At 36.3% G+C, this 20,250-nt stretch overlaps 2 protein-coding genes across 5 annotated transcripts in view; one reads left to right on the top strand and one right to left on the bottom strand.

Annotated features, from left to right (window-relative positions):
- Positions 1-522: 522 nt before the first annotated feature.
- pgr (progesterone receptor) lies at positions 523-9,498 on the top strand. The gene is made up of 8 exons (XM_014989128.2): positions 523-1,793; positions 2,900-3,009; positions 5,435-5,551; positions 6,480-6,785; positions 7,060-7,204; positions 8,667-8,797; positions 9,087-9,244; positions 9,340-9,498. Exons 1-8 carry the CDS (start codon positions 991-993, stop codon positions 9,496-9,498), a joined length of 1,929 nt encoding a protein of 642 aa, XP_014844614.2. The 5' UTR covers positions 523-990.
- Positions 9,499-11,648: 2,150 nt separating this feature from the next.
- Positions 11,649-20,250, bottom strand: part of arhgap42b (Rho GTPase activating protein 42b) — a 92,504-nt gene continuing 83,902 nt past the window's right edge. For all 4 annotated transcript variants that reach the window (XM_014989123.2, XM_014989124.2, XM_014989125.2 and 1 more), the window contains 4 exons: positions 19,939-20,095; positions 17,019-17,081; positions 16,831-16,910; positions 11,649-14,943 (listed from right to left, as the gene is read on the bottom strand). In XM_014989123.2, the coding sequence (XP_014844609.2) occupies positions 14,855-14,943; positions 16,831-16,910; positions 17,019-17,081; positions 19,939-20,095 (389 nt within the window). In that variant the 3' untranslated portion in view covers positions 11,649-14,854. The remainder of the gene's footprint in view (positions 14,944-16,830; positions 16,911-17,018; positions 17,082-19,938; positions 20,096-20,250) is intronic.

Genomic DNA, 20,250 nt, shown 5'->3' with positions numbered 1-20,250 from the left:
AGTTTTCACCCAAGACTCCATTCATTTAGCTCCCATATGACTCATATCCTCGCTCGTCCATCCATCAGACTCCTTCTTTTATTAAGTCTTTACATTCATGTGGTGTGGTCCTTGCTAGTAAAAACTCAGTTCCAAACAGATAAATCAGGCTGAAAGTAAACCTTTGGAATGGCTTTCACCTTAATCCTAAATAAAATATAAACTCTCTCTGCAACTTGTAAAGGGAAATTCAGCCAAATGATACTTTGAGATGTTTATTTATCCTTTGTGGATCATTTTTGAGCCACTGAGCATTGCTGAAAATTCATGATAAATTTGAAATTGTGAATATTTTTTTTTTACATAAAAATCCTTTAAGTTGGAAAATTATCCCCTCTAAAAAGGGTAGGATTATCTATTTAAACATTATCCTGAGGATTTTTTTTTCTCACCCAGATACTGTGACTGTTTTTATTTATAATCATGTAACACCTCTTTGCATCCTGTTACACTTTCTCCTGATCTGTAGGGCGGAGACTAATGGCCCTTGACATTGAAAGTCTCCTGAAAGAAATGCCACTTTTTAGCTCTGCTGTTAAGGTACGAGGACTGTACTCTATACAAACCTTTGGATCTTTTTTCCCAATTTGGTAAGTCCTGTGGACAGCTGGATCACTATAGGAAAATATTAGAAATGACACCAACGTCAAGAAGAAGGATATGTCGTTTTAGTCAATCTACTGTGGTTCATTTTTGTGAACAGAACATAAACGCGATCTAATTTACACAGTACACCAGTGCATGTTTTTTTTTGTTTTTTTTATCTTACAAACAAGTGAAAGAAACTTATAAAGTATTAGAGAGCCTTTGGTTCATGTGAAAGGCAAAGTCACAGACAGGGAGGAGGATTATAGGAAGGTCTCCGAGTTGCTCCTTATCACGCTGTAACATCCAGCCTGCGGGCGCACTCAAGACGCTTCTCCGAGCTTCAAAGGGAAGAAAGGAAAACTCATGGAAAACAAAATGCACGGAAAGATGAGCGCCATCAGCACCACGTCGATCGCTGATTCAACTGATTCGAAAGTAAGCAACTTGATTGATGTTGGATACAGCAGGTCTGTCAAAGTGGTCGCGCGTAATTTGGGAAGTCTAGATCCTTTAATTCATGGCTTAAATTCGAGTGGGGACTGCTCGGTTTATAAGGACTGCAATTCTATTGAGGCGTCAGTTTCTGCAAAACAGTCTTATGACAGCAACAGTGACTATTTAAAGTCTGCTGGTGTTCCCTGGGAAGAATTTGTTAAACATCAGAGGACCAGCGCATCTCTGTCGGAAAGTTTGTCTGCCGCAAATCTAAGCCTGTCATCCACATCCGGGGCTTGTAAGTTCATTAAAGACGAAAAGGAGCCCGCTGTGATTATGGACACCCCCTGTCCGAAGTTTGACACATCACCTGAGATCCGTACTCTCGACACCTGCTGCGAAACCGACAGCAAGCAACACCTGGGGCTGGAAGTAATTCCCCGGCCACGGATGGAGGGCTCTCCTAACTTTCTTATAGAGCTGACCAAGCCAGAGCAGCTGGGGAACTCCGGAAGAACCGACTCCAGGTGTGCTGTGTCCACCCATTCCCATTCCCCCGCGCCTCACGCCACTTCACGTTGGCAGATCCAAACCCCTACTTCTGAGCCTCCATACTGGCTCCACACCGCAGCTATGACCGAGACGGACGCCTTTCCAACCAGCAGCTACGAAGGGATTCAGAATCACACCCAGACCCAGAGGAACCCTTCACCTTTCTCCACCTTTCCAGGGTAATATATTTTCGACGCGTTTTCTAATTTAGCGTTACTGTTTTTGTTTGTTTGTTTATTTTTATATTCAGTGATAAATAGTTTAGTGTGACAAACTTTATTTTTATTTAGAATAAAAATTCTTTCATATCTGAAGTCAAAAATACAATAAGAATTTTTTTTCAAACTTTTTTTTTTTTTTACATAAGTTAAGAAACACTTAAAATATGCTTTTGAAAGATTCAAAATATTAAGTTTTGAATACGTTTTATATGGAATCCAAGTGTATTTATTTCTGTATTCATTTATTTATTTTCTATTTCTGTGCTGATTTAGAATTACTTATCAAACACACCCGGACACTTGATTGGTAAACTTGCTCTGTAACGTCCAATCATCTTAACGTTAAGAATATTAGTCCCGCCCACTGACTTTGATTCAAAATACCGACAGACAAGTCGATGATGTTGCAACTTAATTAAATAAAATTAATACCAAAAATGTATTTGAACTTATAGAAAAACATGAACACACTGATTTCGTTTCATGTTTAAGTATTTAGTAATGTTTTTAAAGAATTAGCAAAAATGCTACTATCAATTCATGTAATTATCTGTTTTATTTACAGTTAGCGATATGTTGCATATATTAAATACATATTGTCAATATTTTTAAACGTGTTGACATGTAAAGTATCAATAGTAAACATTTAAATATTAAAACCAATTCATTTTATTGCATACAATTTCCATTTTGACTTAACTTGAATAAATAAACTATTAGTAAAAACGACTAACATCTAATTGGTTAATTTGCCCAGCAACTTGGCTGTCAAATCATCTTAGTCATATTTACTCCACCTACTGACTTTGCAGGATAAGGCAGGAAGGATGAAGAAATAAATACTTAAATAGTTACATATGTTTTTAACAATGAATAAAAATGCTCAATGATTTTCAGACTTTATTACATTATCTAGCCATTTAAATTGTTTTTAATAAATTGTATATATTGAGAATTATTTTTTGAAATTATCACATACATAAATTTTGTTCCTTGCTTGTAGCAGTTTTGGCCCTTGATATATGCAAACCTCCATCAAAAATCTTATTTGGTCTATTTTCTAGGTTGCAGCCTCAGAGAATGTGTGTTATCTGTGGTGATGAAGCATCTGGCTGCCACTATGGAGTCCTAACGTGTGGGAGTTGTAAAGTATTTTTCAAAAGGGCAGTGGAAGGTGAGCAACAAATCCAAATGTCTGTCTGCCAGATCTAAGTGCATGATTTAAGTTTTGCATATTTAATTTTTTTTCCATTCTCTAAAATGTTGATCCCTCCAGACATCACACTCTTACATAGTTGTATTGGGATTATCTTAAAAGGGAAAACGGTGGGCTGCAAAATGTTGAACAGTTTAATTGCTTCAGAATGTTCCCTTAATTCAGAAAGTGCCCTTTAAGTGTTTGAAAACCAAATGCTTTTAGTAGTCACCAACATTGAAAAACTACAAAAATGATCTATAAATGTTGATGTGATACTGTGGTTAAATGGTATTTCTGTGAGATTTTCACATTAATTGAGACTAATGTGATACTATAACTCTAATATACTGATCTCAATATGCACATGTTAAAAAAAAATTAGAAAAACATATGGAAGTAATTCAGTAAAAACCATTATGTGAATGTTTTTAAATTAAAATCAACCAGGAAGTAATATGCTAGTTACTGCTATTCCTAACATATAAAACACAGTTTACTATAATCTCCCATACAGATTACCTTTCAGATTGTTGTTTTTCCCACCATTACTTCTTAGATTTCTTGACCTATTTTTAACCATATCTAGAAAATGATACACTGGTATCTTTGAAGGCTACTGTATATTCAGCAAGTGAAACTGCTTTGGCTATATAGTACTCTTGGAATGATGCCAAACACATGACACAATCTAAAATAACCTCATTAAAAGATTAGCAATTCATTTTACTTTGTGAGAAATGTCTGTGTTCTTTGAGTGTTATCTAAATCTCTTGTCATAAGTTTGGCACTGATCAGACTATAAGAACACATACTATAAACATAAATGCTCAAAGTTGTTCCAGGCTGAAATTCATAACAAGGACGGACACAAAATAAAGTTACTACATATAGCCTAAAAACTTGAGATAGGTGAACCAATTTTATTTCTTCACATCTATATTTAGAAAAAAATTGCAATCATTTGTTCTTCAATTAGTTTTTAATAAATTTATGCAACATTAACTTAATGGCAACTTGATTTAGTAGCCACACATAAAAAAAAAAAAAAAAACTAATTTTGATTGTTTCACTAACCCAGTTCTAAATCAGTTAAACAATCTTGCTCTGGGTTGCTTTAGCACAAATGTTTTGGTTATGGTTTTGAGCCATCATACTGGGTTTGCTTTTCAACCCAAAAATGGGATAAAGTCACAAATGTCATGCTGATAAAGCCACACCACCGTTAGAAGAGATTACTGACCAGGTAAATATTTGGGTTAAAATGAATGATTTTCTGTTTTAGCTTAATTCTGCTTTAAAAATGTTCTGAATCTGAAACATTCAAAGAAGAATGTTACATTTTCTAATAAGTCTTTTAATTAAAAACAACGAAATAGTGCATATTAATAATAACGGAATAGCATGTTATTTAGTCAGTGTGAATGTTAACTTTGTACCTAGCCATAGCTTGTGCTAGCTAAATAGATGGGTATGCTAACCAGCTAAAACTGGCTTATGCTTGTATTAATTTGTTCTCCAATGTGAACTAGAGTAAAAAACATAAAACTACCGACTGTTACATATTACACTGCATTTCATTTCACTTACCACTTCTTGTGGTAAGAATTCAAAGTGGCAATGATGACGCTACCATTAGCCTTTTCTAAAACACAACAAACTGGTTCACTATCATTGATCTAATGTTTGTTTTAAGCTACCCAACTGCTATTCGGACAGCATAAACCAAGCATCTTTTGGTAAGTGATAAATGCTTTAAGAGCCTTCATCATGTTCCATATCTGAGAAGATTTAAAATTTGAAATGCTACAACAGTAAAAGTTTTCAAAGAAAATTATTGTAACAATGTTCCAACATATCTTTACTTGGGGCCTGTTGGGTGCTTTTTAACCTCTAATGGTCTTTGAGCCATACCCCTTTTATGCTACCCAGGTTGTTTAATTACACACAGCTACATGTAATAAGTTTATTTATTTGATTATCTTGTGGTCTAAACAACTTGAAACTCAGATTTTGACTCAAATGGAAAACCCAGTCATTCACAAACACTTTGCAACCTTCTGTGGTAGTTGTTAAAGGTTATTAGAAACAGTATCACTTCGAACAGTGTACACCATGTTCTTCATTTTGGACTTTTTTTGTTATCTTGCAGTGCAAGATATAGTGAGAGCCACTATGTCTCACCATGGCCATGTCACTCTGTCCTCACAGCCTTGCCTCTATCTAATTTGCCTCGTTAGTTCTTTTAGAATCCTGCCTGAGTTTGGAGTGGTTAGTCAAGAGTCAGTTCAATACTGCCCCCCCTCTCATCCATCATTTACCACCCGCGGTTCCCCATATATTTAGAAACCAAGCACTGTTAAAATTGGTTGTATTGTTTGTCTGTGCCCATTCCCCTCAACAGGCCATCACAGCTATCTCTGCGCTGGGCGAAATGACTGCATTGTGGACAAAATTCGGAGAAAAAATTGCCCTGCATGTCGCCTCAGAAAGTGTTACCAAGCAGGAATGATGCTCGGAGGTAGGATTTCATTTGATTTGTTATCGAACCGTTACCACACCTCCATATGAGTCATTTCTTCGAGTAGCAAGCACCATGTCTCAATCTTTTGTTCAAGGTTGATTCTTCACAAAAGACCAAATCTATTGTAAAGCTTTAGGTTTATGGCAACACCTGCATTAGAACTCAGAAGTGTACACACCCCTGTTAAAATCCCAAGATTCTGAGTCTTAAAAAATTGAGAGTAAGATCAATTATGTTAAAACTAGATTGACAATTTTTTTGGTTCAATTTCAAAGTTTAGTCTTTGGGACTCCATTAGCCTTCCACCTGGCAAAGTTCTCGAAATCTCTTGTCCAAAGCCATCTTTGGGTTCCCTACCAATGGTTCTCCAGATGTAGTTCCAAAACTAATTTTCTTAAGATGAAGCCATTATTTGGTGATGCATCTCTGATTACGGTGATGCTGAAAACTGAATCACTCTTCATCTTCTAGAAGACCTACTTTCATCTGACAAAAATTAACCCCAGATCATAATGTTACCACCATCATCCTTCACTGTAGTCATGGTACATTATGTCAAAAGTATAGTCATCTCAATATTAGTATTCACAGTATTATGATTATCACAAAGGGCTGCTTAAAATATTGAACTTTTTTCTAGTATAACATAATCCAAGAGTCACAAGTTTAAACTTTGCATTCTAATCTGATGTTCAGCCTGTTGGACGGAATCTCCCTGCAGCAGTACTTGACAGATTCCATGTAGATTTACGCCAAATAATATCATTATCACAATATTTACAAATAATATCACCACTGCATCATTTTTCTAATATTGTACTGGATTACATTTTTCATACCCAAGTATTTTACAAATTAATTTGTCTGATTTTTACTTGGGGTACTTCCTTTTTAGATTTGATAAAGCTTTATATTTGTGTCACAGGCAGGAAACTGAAGCGCTTTGGAGCCTTGAAGGCCTTAGGCTTGGCTCCGTCCCTGATGTTCCAGTCCCATTTGGCCATGTCCGGAGATGGCCAGGCCTTGACCTCCATGTCTTGTGTACCAAGCATCCATGAGCTTCAGCTTTCCCAACAAATCATTAACATCCTGGAAAACATCGAGCCTGAGATTGTGTACTCTGGTTACGACAACTTACAACCCGAAGTTCCCCATCTTCTCCTCAACAGTCTCAACAGGCTGTGCGAGAAACAGCTGCTGTGGATTGTCAAGTGGTCCAAGTCCCTGCCAGGTAACAGCTCTCTGCATGTCAGGGTTGCCACTTTTGTTGTCATAGGGATCGCTCTGGGAGGCCTTGCTAAAGGTCTCAACCTTAAGTGATCCCCATTAGTCACACGAAGTGTTCAACTCTAATCTCAGAGAGAACAACAAAACATGAAAACCAATGCCCTGCAGTGATGATTCACTTATGAATCATGTTGCATCAAATTAAGAGGTAGGAGAAAAGTTGTCAAAATGAGGTATTTTAATGTTTTTTGACTCTGTGTTCTACTGTCTTTTCTAAGGTTTTCGGAATCTTCACATCAACGATCAGATGACTCTAATTCAGTACTCGTGGATGAACCTGATGGTGTTCTCTCTCGGGTGGCGCTCTTTTCAGAATGTCACCAGCGAATATTTATACTTTGCGCCTGACCTGATTCTTAGCCAGTAAGTAAATATCTTAGTGTCTTGAAAATGTCTGACATTTTAGATTTTATATGAACAAACTGCAGTGAAACTAAATGCTATCAGAAGTCAGCTTGTAAGTAAATCCACCAATTTATGATTTATTTGGAGTGTAAATATATCCTTTCTGTAAAAGTCTCAGAGGTTTGTCAAAGAACATTATTAAAAAAAAGGCCCAGGAAGAGACATAGCAAAAAAACAGATGGCTATTTAGGGTATCGGAGCTGCAGCTAAGAGGCAGATGGTAACTATGGTGGATCTGCAGAGATCCGCTAGCCAGGCCATTGTCTTCCTACCTAATTCCAGTTGATTCCCATCTACCTTCAGTTTTACACCTGGGTTTTCTCCCATTGAGCTGGATTTCTCTGAATTTTAACCAGGCCAAACGGTGAACAAAAAGAGGATTTGTGGACGATGAAGCCAATTTCCTGTTCTGTTTTAGAATTCTAGTCTGTCTATGGTTGTAGTTTGGCAATGGAGGAAGTGAATGGAGTCCGTGTTGGCCACACTCCCAGATATTGAATTAATATTAACAGCCATCTTATTTGGCTCTAAACTTCTCTCTTCGGTGGTTGTTTACAACACAGCTCATTTCCAATATAGTGCTGAACTGGCTCATTACATCACGGCCAAATGTTAGCAATTCTCAGTAGCCAAAGATCCAGACCCTTTGTATGAAGCAAAGCATAGAAGAAGCATGGAATGGTTTTTACTAGGCTAGAGATCTTCTACTCAGTGGAGAGAAACTGGATAGGAAACGTATTAGTCAAGCATCTGAAAAATATCTGACTTTTATGGCAGAAAATCCAGAAGAAAGCCACAAGTTAAAAGAAAGTGACCAGACGTCCTGTTTGAAGATTGTCAGCGTAGAAGACAACAAACCAAATGATAAGATAAAAATTCAACCTTTTGGCCATTAAGAAAGATGTTATATGGGGCAGAATATCTACAGCTCATATCACATGAATCACACTATAACCATGGTGAAACATAGTGGTGGCATCATCGTGGCGGACATATGCTTTTCTTCAGCAAGGACAACAAATCTGCCCAGAGTAATTGGAAAGATGAACAGAGCTGAATACAATGTAGTTCTGGAAGAAAACCTTGCAAAAGTAGAAAAACATTTGAAATTGGTTCAGAGAGACTATGAAGAATGGTCTAATTGAGGTCCAGATCAAAAACAAAGCAACAATCTTTGAGAAGATTTAAAAATTTGTCTTCGTTCTACCCATTTCCAGTTTGACTGAATCGGAGCTATTTACAAAGAATTTAAAACGGCAAAAAGACGCATAAAAGTTGGTGTTTGTAACTTGCCAAAAGTTGTTAGTATTAAGTCAAGAGAAAAAAGAAACAGAAAAAAAACAGAGAAAAAAGAATCAATTTAATTTTGAAAAATATACACTTACTTTAAACTATATTAATGTTTTTCTTTAATTTTTAGGGAGCAAATGAGGAGATCCCCAATATATGACCTCTGCCTGGCGATCCAGTTCATTCCTCAGGAGTTTGCCAACCTACAAGTGACCCGTGAGGAATTCCTCTGCATGAAAGCTATAATATTACTCACCACAGGTGGGACCCTTACAATTGAACACAACCACTACACAATGTTACAATCTCAGAAATGTGAAGCTTTGAAGACCAACTACTGCAGAGCTGAACAAAAACAGGAGTGTTTAACAAGATTAGACCTTGAATAGATTAATGTAGCAACTATTGTCAAGTTATTTTTCCTTATCAAACAAAAACATGTTATTCAAGCACATATATTTCCTTTTCCTGAAGCATTTTTTACAACAGATGGTTGCGATTTACAATTTGCATTTAAATTTGACTTCTTGCTTGTCTTATGCACTCTCAGTGCCTCTTGAAGGTCTGAAAAGTCAGGCCGCATTTGAGGAAATGAGACAAAGCTACATACGAGAGCTGTCCAGAGCCATTCACATGAAGGAGAAGGGTATGGTGGCCAGCTCCCAGCGGTTCTACCACCTTACCAAACTGATGGACGCCATGCATGATGTAAGGCTCTTTCAGAAGGTACACCTCCAGTGTCTGCATTCGTATTGAGCACCAAAAATGAAAAGAAATGTCTCCTGTCATCTCCTGTCTGACAGATAGTGAAGAAGGTCAACCTGTTCTGTCTGAGCACCTTCATCCAGGCCGACGGCATGAAAGTGGAGTTTCCAGAGATGATGTCAGAAGTCATCGCCTCTCAACTTCCCAAGGTGCTGGCTGGGATGGTGAAACCCCTGTTGTTCCACACGAAGCAGTAATGCAAACATCATTATGGTGGTGGCCTTTGACTGGATTACTGCTGCAGAATACTTAATTCTTCAGACCCTGCATTCTGCTGTAGTGTAAACTATGATAAATGCCTCCAGGGAAGGCAAAAACTAAAAAAAAATAAAATAAAAAAATGGATTGACATGAATGTAAAATGCCTACAAAAGCATGAATATATTTGAATGTTTAATTTTCAGTTTTTAATCATGTTACAAAAACAAACTTAAATATATTTTATTTGGCTTTTCTGTAACAGACCAACATAAAATAATATTTTGCTGCATGTCAATATCTAAAGTAGGGGTCATGTTAGCCAGATGTTTTCCATCTTTGATTGCTTTTTTTATTATTTGAAACAGTGACAGAAAAATCTGAGGGCCATCCGTCATTTTGTCAGATTAAAATTCACACTCCTGATCAAGTCGTGCAGTAGTAGACGTGTTTAACTTTACGCGCAAAGTTCAGCTAATTAAGGCCGTGTCCAAACTGAGACGATTTTCAGTGTATCTGCAAAAGATTTTTGTTGTTTAGGCAGTGCGTTCACATGGATTCAGGGTCTTGTGAGACCAAACTATGATTTTTGGTGACGTTGAAGCTCCATTTGTTTGGTTTGGTGTTTTTGTGTCGTTCTGTGGTAGTACTACAGCGCCACCGATTGGCCCGGCATACCTATTACATATATTTTTGTGGTGTCCTGTCATGTCGGCCCACTTTTATTTTTTTTTTTTTTAAGTATTTCCAAAAATGTATCATGCTCATTCTCCTCATTTAGAGGGTTTGTCAACATTTGATCACTTCAGTTGGAGAAATGTTCCCTAATTTCAAAACACTGGCAGAAGTAGCTTGTAATTCCAGTCTCTAGTTTAGCAGCAGAAAACAGATTCAGTTTCCAGATCAACATCAAAATTCCCATGAGAAGTCATCTGTTTGAGGTAAACGTGACAATAGAGTCAGCAGCAACTCTCCTTGAAACATTTGACTACGGACAAGTGAGGAAGCGATTCCGGTCCTTCCAGGACTTTAAGTTCAGGCTAGAGCAGATGCATCGTTTGTAATTTAAGAGCCATAATTTTATTGTTTTTACATATTGGTCCCAGAAGTCAGGGGTTTGTGTCACAGTGGATGCATCCATCTGCTTGATAAATGATGGAACGATATGGATTCTCTTATTCAAGTTGAATATTAGTTAAAGTGAACTGAATGTCCAATAGTCTCGTTGTTTCCTGAACAACATAATATCTGTATTAATAATGAAATAAAAATTAAACACAAACCATCTATTTTTCATCAACTGTTAGATGCCACTTTGAGTTGGTCTATGACATAAGATCATAATAAAATGTATTAAAGGTTGTGGTTGTTGCATAGCGAAATCTGAAAAGGGCATGACCATTTTTGCAAGGCACTGTATCATAAACTCAATACAGTGTCTTCCTTCCACAAGTATTGTTTTTTTTTGGTAAAGATGTGTAAAAATTATTTTTTTTATTTTTAGTTAGTCCTCTGACATGTTCAGTCATGTTGCTATTTTCTTTAAGCAATATCTTGATCAACAAGCATTTGCCTTACTTTATCTGCTCTCTTGTTTTTCGAACAACCACAAAAAATAAGCCTGTTGGTCATTTCATATTTAGTACCCAGGAACACAGGTGGGCCTCTAATGTAAAATACATCATTTTAATACATGATGTATTAAGATTTTTTTAATCAATTTAATCAATGTGCTCAAATTAAATAGATAAAAAAAAAATCTGTGTGATATTTTAGTGCTACAATAGATACATTTTAAAGACTTTTTACACATCTCCACCAAGGTGACAATAATTGTGTTAGGTCCTGTTAAGCATCCGTCATTAAATCTTTTGTGTGTTGCTGTGTATCAAACATTTTCCATTCTGTCACTTGTGTTTTATCCAATTGCAGCAACACATTAGATTATAAACAAAAGAAATATCTGAGATACTGATATTTTTGTACTGAAGCTGCAAAAAATAGAACAAAATCTTGCCTTCATTGTGCAGAACAACTGCATAGCTTATGGACATGTGCAAATTCAAAGTGGGCAGGCAGAGAAAAGTGGAGAGATATCTTACCCTTTGTCAAATATTTGCACGGAAAAATAAAACTAAAACAACTTGCATATGTGCACAAATAACAGCCATTTTTATTTTCAGAACAGAGCACAATTAATCATATTTATCATTTAAAGAATGATGAATATTTATAGTTTACTCAAGCCAGTGAAGTTCTTGAAAAGGTAACATTAGTTAAAAATGTTTCATCAAATCTTTTCACATTAAAAATGTAACTAATCAATCAAACCTTGACACATAATCCCATATTAACACAGCATTTAGATTTCGGTGGTTGAACAGGTTTAGGTTCTCTATCCAACATGTAGATCTCAGTAGCAATGAAAATTTATTTTCTCCTCATAGATTTCTTCTGATTTTGCTATTTGCCAGACGTAAAAGCTTCAGATGATCAAACTAATATTAATGTAATTTCAGATCAACCTGGAAAAACATTAAAAAGCTGTATTTTACAACAGCCTCATTGGTTTTAAGGGGAAAAAGCTATCGAGACTTATATACTCCTATGTGAAAACAGGCAATGCCCCCACCGGCCAAACATGGTGGTGGTAGTGTGATGATCAGGAGCTAAACATTTCACACTACTGTCTGCCTCAGGACTTGGTGGCTTAACCACAAATAATCTGCTCTATCGCAGAAAACACTGAATGTATTCAAACTAAGACAATTCTACAAAGAAGGGGGTCACGATGCTCCAAAGCAATAAAATAGAATGATTACCTGATTCTTGAAGGCAGTTGTTTTACAACTTTCATAAGCAGTTGGCAAGGGACTGATTTTCACCCGTTTCTTTTCTTTTTTCTTAATTAAAAAAAAAATACTGTTATCTTTATCTGACGTCAAACTTTTATGAGTGACAAAAAGCCAAAAAGCAGAAGAAATTTGTGAGGGGCAAATACTTGCAGTACTCTACTTTTTTTTTATCCCTCAGTGAAATATAAACCACATGTATCTGGACAGATGGTTTGATCATTCACTCTGTATTTGCTGACCTATTTTGTTAGGATAAATTAAATGTTTGAAAAAAATCCTAATAACTGGGTGAAACAGCGTGCCAATTTGGACATATTCAGGAAATCAGTATAATTTCCGTGGCATGCCCCGGCAAATTCATTTACCGTAAGGGAGTAGTAGTTCAGCATCAAGTGTTCAAGGCCACCTCGCATTCTTCGAAATGTAAATGGAAAAGAACAGCCTGATCCTGGCAGGAGCTAAATGTCAAATATTCTCCCAAATACATTTTGGGAAACCAAAGAAAGTTTAACTTTGGCGTTTTTTTTTTAAGTTTGCAAAAATGATTGTGTCTTTCTTTGTTTTTTTTTCTATCTTTTTTTCTGAAACTGTATCACTAAAGTTAACTTTGTAGACAATTTTTGATTTTTAGTGCGTGGATGTTGACAAGAGTAAATATGTATTAAATGTCTTCTTTCACACATAACAACGTCATACTTGTGTTGTTGTCATTACTTGTACACCAGTGTACCACTGACCACACAACGTACATTTGATAAAATAACTTTTACATACAACGTATATTTGATGTGCCAATATTCTGTAACAGACAGTTACAAGAAGTAAATATTTAATATAATTTTAAAGAAAAAAAACAAAACATGAGCAGGTGTACAGTAGCATTTAACTGACGAGGCAACAGCCAGGAACAGTTTCAGTGGGTAAACAGTAGTCCAGAGATATTAAGGTGCAAAACCGTTATTGGTTTCTCTACTATATTCTAACAGAATAGATTATTTTACTATTTGAAAACACAGCTTGATCAATCAAAATGTTTGTGACCGATTTGTGATGAAGTGTGGTGAAATGGGTTCATATATAGGATACATTTCTGAGAATAAAATAATTAAAAAGGAAATTGATTGTTCTGTGATTCTGTAGGCGAATACTAGAGATCAGTGCCATCATGTTGTATTATATTTACATCTGACTTTAATGCTAGGCTGAATTGCCCTGCGGAGGAAACAAATGCATCAAAATCTCGCAAAGAGAGGTATAGAATTGGTCATTAGTTTGCGAAAGCCTCGACAATAATATCTGCTAAAAATGCAAACAATGTTGGCAAAGAATAATCAACAGATTAGCCACATCTGCAAGAATATCTTAATAATTTTTCGTTTTTAATCAAAGTAAACTTAAAAAAAAACAGCAGGCGTTAAAGTCACAAACAAAAACATGTCTAAAACATTATCATTAGAACAATAAAATAGTTCAAATTAGATATTAGAGGTGAATTTAACATTTTTTTCCAGAAAGATACAACAAATTTTTTTGTGTTGATTTAATTTGGTTTTCTTGGGAAGACTGCTCTAAAAGCTTAACGTTTGCCTAATGCCTCCCTTATATTTCTCAAAAAAGAGAAGTATAATAAAAAAAAGAGCTACAATTTAAACTAAATATAATTCAGAACCTCACATTAAAAATCTGGGCACATTTAAGGATTTTTAAGGTCTTAAATTGAGATGGTTACATGTAAAACTTTTTCTGGCTTTGAAGGACCTTTCATAAATCCAGTCTCACTCCAGCTCCTCCAGTTGTTCCTGCCATTGCAGGTAAGGAGCTCAGTCTTTGCCGCATCTGGTCATGAGACATTTCTCCTGAAGGCATTTGGCTTTTCAATGTAGGCATCTGCAAATTTCACTCTTTAAATGCTTAAATGGGGATAGATGAAGAAATCTAATATTCAGCTCCTGGACCTCGACTGTAACTATATTCAATATTAGTGCATTATATGTACAACTTTGACTATATGGGTTAAAGAAAATCCACAATAAAGCCAAACTTGCGCACTCAGTTCTTGTTTTCAAAATTAATCAAATTAGTAGGATGGATTCAGGTTTATTGGGACGTATTGAGGAATCTGGGACAATCTAAGGAAAAGGGTATTTTATTGTTGCCTTGAAGTTTACAGGTAGCAATTTTGGAGATACTTCCAAAGTAGTGCTTTAGCACTCTCAGCTCTGCTTTATAAGTTTGAAGGCAAATGTAAAATATCTTTTTTCTTATCCTGTCCAAACGCGTCTTAATTCTCCCTTTATTGCATTACCATTTCACTCTGGAAACCCCCCCAAAAACAATTCAAATATCTCACTCCAAATCCAAAATCAATAAGAGATTCAAATGATGAGTGTATATAATTGTATATAATTCTCTGTCAGCGAACTGGATATTGGGAACTTAACAGTGAGCACAGAGCTCTTTTTCCATTGCTATCATAAAAATATGGCAGGGTTAGCTCCTTTCACAGGTAAACAACATAATTCTCTGGGATTAAACCTGTTTTGCTCTCGTATGTTGCTTGGAGCCAGCCTGGTTCGACGGAGGGGTAGACTAAAGGACATAAGAGAGAGAGAGAGAGAGAAAAAACACTTGTAAGTCTCAGAGAAAGAACAGGTTGTTGTATTTTCAGTTGTACCAGTTCTACAACAAAATGTAGTGAAAAGGACAGTGAAGATTATTCTGGGTCAGCCTGCTATTTTCAGTCAGCTGTTGGGGTGTGTTTTACAATTTAAACTCAAAGCCTCAAATCAACAGCACCAGGAAGGTATTTACCGTGGAGAGTAATTAAAAGCATTAAGCTTGCTTGTAAATGATGGGGAGCATCTGTTGATGTTTTTTGCCTCTGGCTGCAGACTCTGCTGGCTGTGTTAACAGGGAACAGGCACCAGAGCCTTCAATCATTAGGTTACAGTGACCCAACTGCCCTGCTTATGGGTCAAGCCATCTCTTTATTGGAGAAAAACATGAAGCGGTAATAAAAATAACGTGGTTATTAAGATTTTCTGCATGCATAGTGGGTTGTGGGGTTGTTGTTATATGAAGCCTTTCTTCAAACCTCTACCTAATATACAGTCATATCTCAGTATGCCTGTGTACTGAGGCATATTTAGTTCACTTTTGAACTAAATGTTCACCAAAAGTGAACGTTTAGTTTTAATTTATTTAGATGATTACGGCTTACAGCATGTCTCGCCAAATTATCGTCAACTGTGGAAATCTCACGCTGGATCTCCTGTATGTCATATTATGAACCATCCCACACAGCAAATGAACCCATACAATCTTAAAATCTTTCCTAATGCAAATATCTGCAAACACTTGAAAATATCTTACAAGAAACTTTTCAGCAATATATAAGAACTGGTTTTAAGTATGTTATTCCTTAATACTGTGGCAGATTTTTGCAATTATAACAAGAAATTTCCCATGTTGTTATAAGTGAAAGAAATGCCGGTAACACTTTTTAACCGATATTCAAGAAGGATTGAGTTAAAATAAGCTCCCATGTCATGCTGAAAAGATACTTGCAAGTTGTGTCGTATTTAAAATGTACAAAGATATTTGCACTGAAAACTAGACAAAAATTGCCACTTTGTGTTTTTGCAGTGCACTCTTCTCAGGGACAGGGAGCTTTATTCTTGGAGGAGATGCAAAATTTTTATGGTGGACTTTATACCATCAAATAATACACTGCAGAATCATACAATCTTACAAAGTATTTTTGTCAAGCTTCTAGTACAAATATAATAGTACACTTATAATGACTTACAAGAAACTATTTTTTATGTCTTATCAATTAAAAACAGCCCTAGTTTCACTAGCAGATCTTTTCACTTATAATATGGGAAAATGTCTTATTATAAGTGAAATGATCTGAGACTGGAGCTAGGACTTAAAAAAAATAAAAAAATAAATATGGAATTATTCAGCTAAAACAATCTCCTATATTTTGCTGAAAAGTTAGTTAGTTTTGTCTTGTTTCAACTGTACTAAGATATTTGCATCAGAAACTAGACAAAATAAATACTTTGTAACATTTTGCGGTTTTACAGTGCAGTCCAATCGTCTTTCTCCTTAGCATCTCCTAAAGTCATCTTTGGTGCGGGAGTGGCTTAACAAAAGGAATGGAACCATCAGTATAGATTGTTAAGGCCAACATGTGGTCATAGCACAAAATTTCTGTATTAAAAATGATGATTTTATTTATTTTCTTTGGTTTGGTGAAGTATTCTACTTTTATTTTTTATAAAATCTTTTATGTGTTTGCTTGGTTTATGTTGATGTTTTTTATGTGATGTCTGTTCAGCACTTTTGTCAGTTTTCTTGTCTTAAAAGTGCTTTTAAATAAAGTTGGCTTGACTTTTCTGACATACAGCCATCAATATAAGCAGAAATAAATATCTCTGTGTGAGTGTGACTGTTTGACTGTTTTCATACCATTTGAGAAGTGCGCCCCCTGAGGAAAGCTGAGCTCATTGCTGTGCTCTGCCTCACAGGAATACATGGCCTTGGCATCTCTATAAAGTAAAAAATAAAAACAAAAAATACATAATGTTGCAGTGAATCTGAACGAGTGTCAGAGTTAATAATAAGGCCTACATGTCACAGATCGTGTTATGTTTTACCTTCCTATAGGGACAGATTGTGAAGAAGGGGTTTTTTCAAAAAGCAGCGCTCTGGCAGCAACCCTAAAAAGGAATAGAAATGAGACACAACCATAAAAGAAAGATTGACAATTTTTACTTTTGGCCAAATCACATCTGTTCGGTTGGTTTGACCAGCATTTCGCATTGTTCAGAGCGACGCGAAAGGCAAAAACGACATATAAGGGGAGGCTTCCTTCCTCCAGGCAGACTGAGCTTCGTCACGGCGCAGAGTCGAGGTGAAACACGCAACGCAGACGCACATGAACCAAGAGCACGCCAGTCGTAGGAGTCAAGGTCATCTGCAGAGCTTGAGGGGCCGTCTGGGTGGGTGCTGGACAGGGAAGGACTACTCTCGAGACCGTGTGACTGGCTCCTCAGACACGACAAGTCAAACAATCTGTTTGTCCCAGGAGAACGAGAACAAATTGCTGCTGGGTCACATCAACCCTAGAGCAGGCAGAACGCAATTAAAGGCAGCCCTCCCACCAGAGCACAGAAGACATAAATCTCCAAACATGCACTCATTTGATTTTAGAAACCTCTCAATGCTCGTAAACCGAGGAGGGAGTAGGCAGACAACTCAGAGGGAGAGAGGGAGGAAGGAAAGAGGGCGGAAAGAATTGCTGCTAAGCTATTGTGCTCCAGTCTTACCGGGTTACTGTGGATTTGTGGTGCCGTTTCTCCCTACAAACATTCAGAGCCCCGAAAAAGTGATGACAGCTCTAGAACTTTTTTTTGCATTACGTCACGATGCAAACTTTAACTTCAATGCACATTTTTCATGTAACCAGGGCTGCACAAAATTGTGCATAATTATGAATTTTTAAAAAATATGATTCGGATTTTTTAATTTTTTTTATAAAAATCTGAATAGTGTGGGATGCATCTAGTGACTGAAACTTTTGCCGAATAATTTCTTGGGGGCAAAATTGCTAACCTTAACTCTGAGTCTGAATGAATGCCACAGGGTATCGGCTGGATTCAGGTCTGCAGTTTGTTTCAATGTGAGCCATTCCACTATAAATCTGCTGCATGTTTATGATTGTTGACATGCCAAAAAGTTCATCCTGGTCTCAGTCCTTTACGGCCTCTTTCTGGCATCCTTCTTTGGGTTCATGATTTGTGATTTTTGTTATGGGTTAAAATAGTTTTAGTGATATTAGCTCTTCCTGGTATGTCTGTTTTCATAGTTTACTCATGTGTTTCCCTTTCTGAATAGTTTCTCTAGATTATTCCTGTTAGTGTGTTAGATTATTCCCTTTGTGTTTTATTTAGGCAAGTGTTAGTACATTCTGTTCAGTTCCTTTCACTCCTTACCAGTCAGATTCAGTCATGTCAATTTTTGTCTAGTTTCATAATTTATTCTAACATCTTGATTTTTTTCTTCCTTTTTACATTACTTCTCTCATGTTGCTCTGGTGTTATGGTTTTATTTTTCCATTCTCATTAGTTTCATTACTGCTATTTAGATTTGCTGTTCATTTTACTGTCCAGTAGGTGTTACACATTTCCTTTATGTTTGCTACACTTCTTGTGTATTTGTGTTAATTTTCTTCTTTTACTTTTAGGGCCATTTATCCTTTTGGCTTCAGTTCCTATCTAGTCTCAGTTCAATTTCCATTTCCTTAACATCAAGCCCACTGAACTCAGCTGTGTTACCCCGTCTCAGTTGTGCCACTCACCTGTTACTGCTGACTTTTCAAAAAGACAAACAGTAACAGAAAAGATTCTCCCATCTGAATTGTGGATCTGTGCACCTCCTATCAAATTTCCAATTAGCCTCTTCGTTGCTTCTCTGATTAATTTTGCTTATAGTTATATCATCATGATAAAATGTGTGATTTATAAATTAATTGATGATGTCCTCAAAGACATAAGATTGTTACTTTTGCTGTTCTGGTTATAATATCCACTGTTGATTTCACAGGTCCTTGGAAAACTACAAAACTATTATTAGCAGCAGTTACTGCATGTTGTTTAGCTGTACAGTTAATGTAACTGTGCGGAAGTGGCCTATTTGATAACAGATGAGTGTTATTTTGCAGAGCAGCATTTGTGTTTGTGGGGCTCTGACTGTGTGCAGACGTCATAATGAAAACCACAAACTATCATCATATCTCCAAGCCTTAGTTTTCAGTCGTGCCATAATAACAGATTGAGCAGGAAATGTTCAAAGCTCGCAATATTGTTTTGTAAATAAGTCCTAATTTAAACTTCTTCACCACTTTATCTCTAACTTATCTGCTGTGTTTCTTGTTCTTCATTTTGTTGTTTCTTCACTAATGTTCTAAAAAAATGAGACCTTCGCAGAACAGCTGAGATTAAATCAAAAAGAGGGACTGTTTATTAAGTAAATGACTTCCAGGGGCAAACGATTGTATTAGATTTATTTAGGGGTAACAGAGTAAAGAGGACATTTTTAAGATTTTAACACTTACTGATCTGGTGTGAATTCTTCTGCTAAAACTTTAAAAACCCTTCATAATTTACTCCCTTCTGCATAAAAATGAAGCTTGTCAGTATAACGTAATAATATGTGAAAAAGGTTCAAGGGTTATGAAGACTTTTGCAAAATAATATATGCATCCAGTATAATAATATTGATTTCAGAAATAAGGTATTACTGTTTGTGTTCTGTTGGATAACTGATCAAATATTTTGTCCGTTGAATATCTGTTGAAGCTCAGATAAAAGTTTTAAATCACTTGCCAACTCAGAAGAACACCAAGAAACTAGACACACAACCAAAACAATTAAATAAATCAAAGTACTGAACTGTTCCAGCTAGTTTATCATTTCAGCGCACAGGAATAGATAAGACAGATAAGATTTCATGGGTAAAGCTATTTTTCACAGAACCTGTTAATCAAATATTAAAAAATAAATAAAATCTCATTACACTGAGCCTGGCCTCTGGTAGCCGTTGTTCACCGACGCGTCTGCCCTGCGGCGGATGACTTGCTTCGGTGGAAGGGTGGGGTGATCACCGGGCTTTAAGCTCTCTTTGGTCTCCAGTGTGGATAAACTTTGGACAGAACCAGAACAGCTCCGCTGGCCTTCACAGTCAGAGACACACAATAACAGATTGTAATTGACTCAAAGACAGAAAATGTGACGATAAAGCAGCCGGGAGCAATAACTCAGGAAATGAGACGCTTTTAATTCTACAATTTAATTTGCCAAGTTTATGTCAAGAGGTGCATATTTGTGA

The sequence above is a fragment of the Poecilia mexicana genome, unplaced genomic scaffold (genome assembly GCF_051168715.1).
Source record: "Poecilia mexicana isolate PSO_F unplaced genomic scaffold, ASM5116871v1 scaffold_13, whole genome shotgun sequence".
Classification (NCBI taxonomy): Eukaryota; Metazoa; Chordata; class Actinopteri; order Cyprinodontiformes; family Poeciliidae; genus Poecilia; species Poecilia mexicana.
Note: the sequence above shows the minus strand (reverse complement) of the source record. Positions and strands in the feature narration are given on the sequence as shown.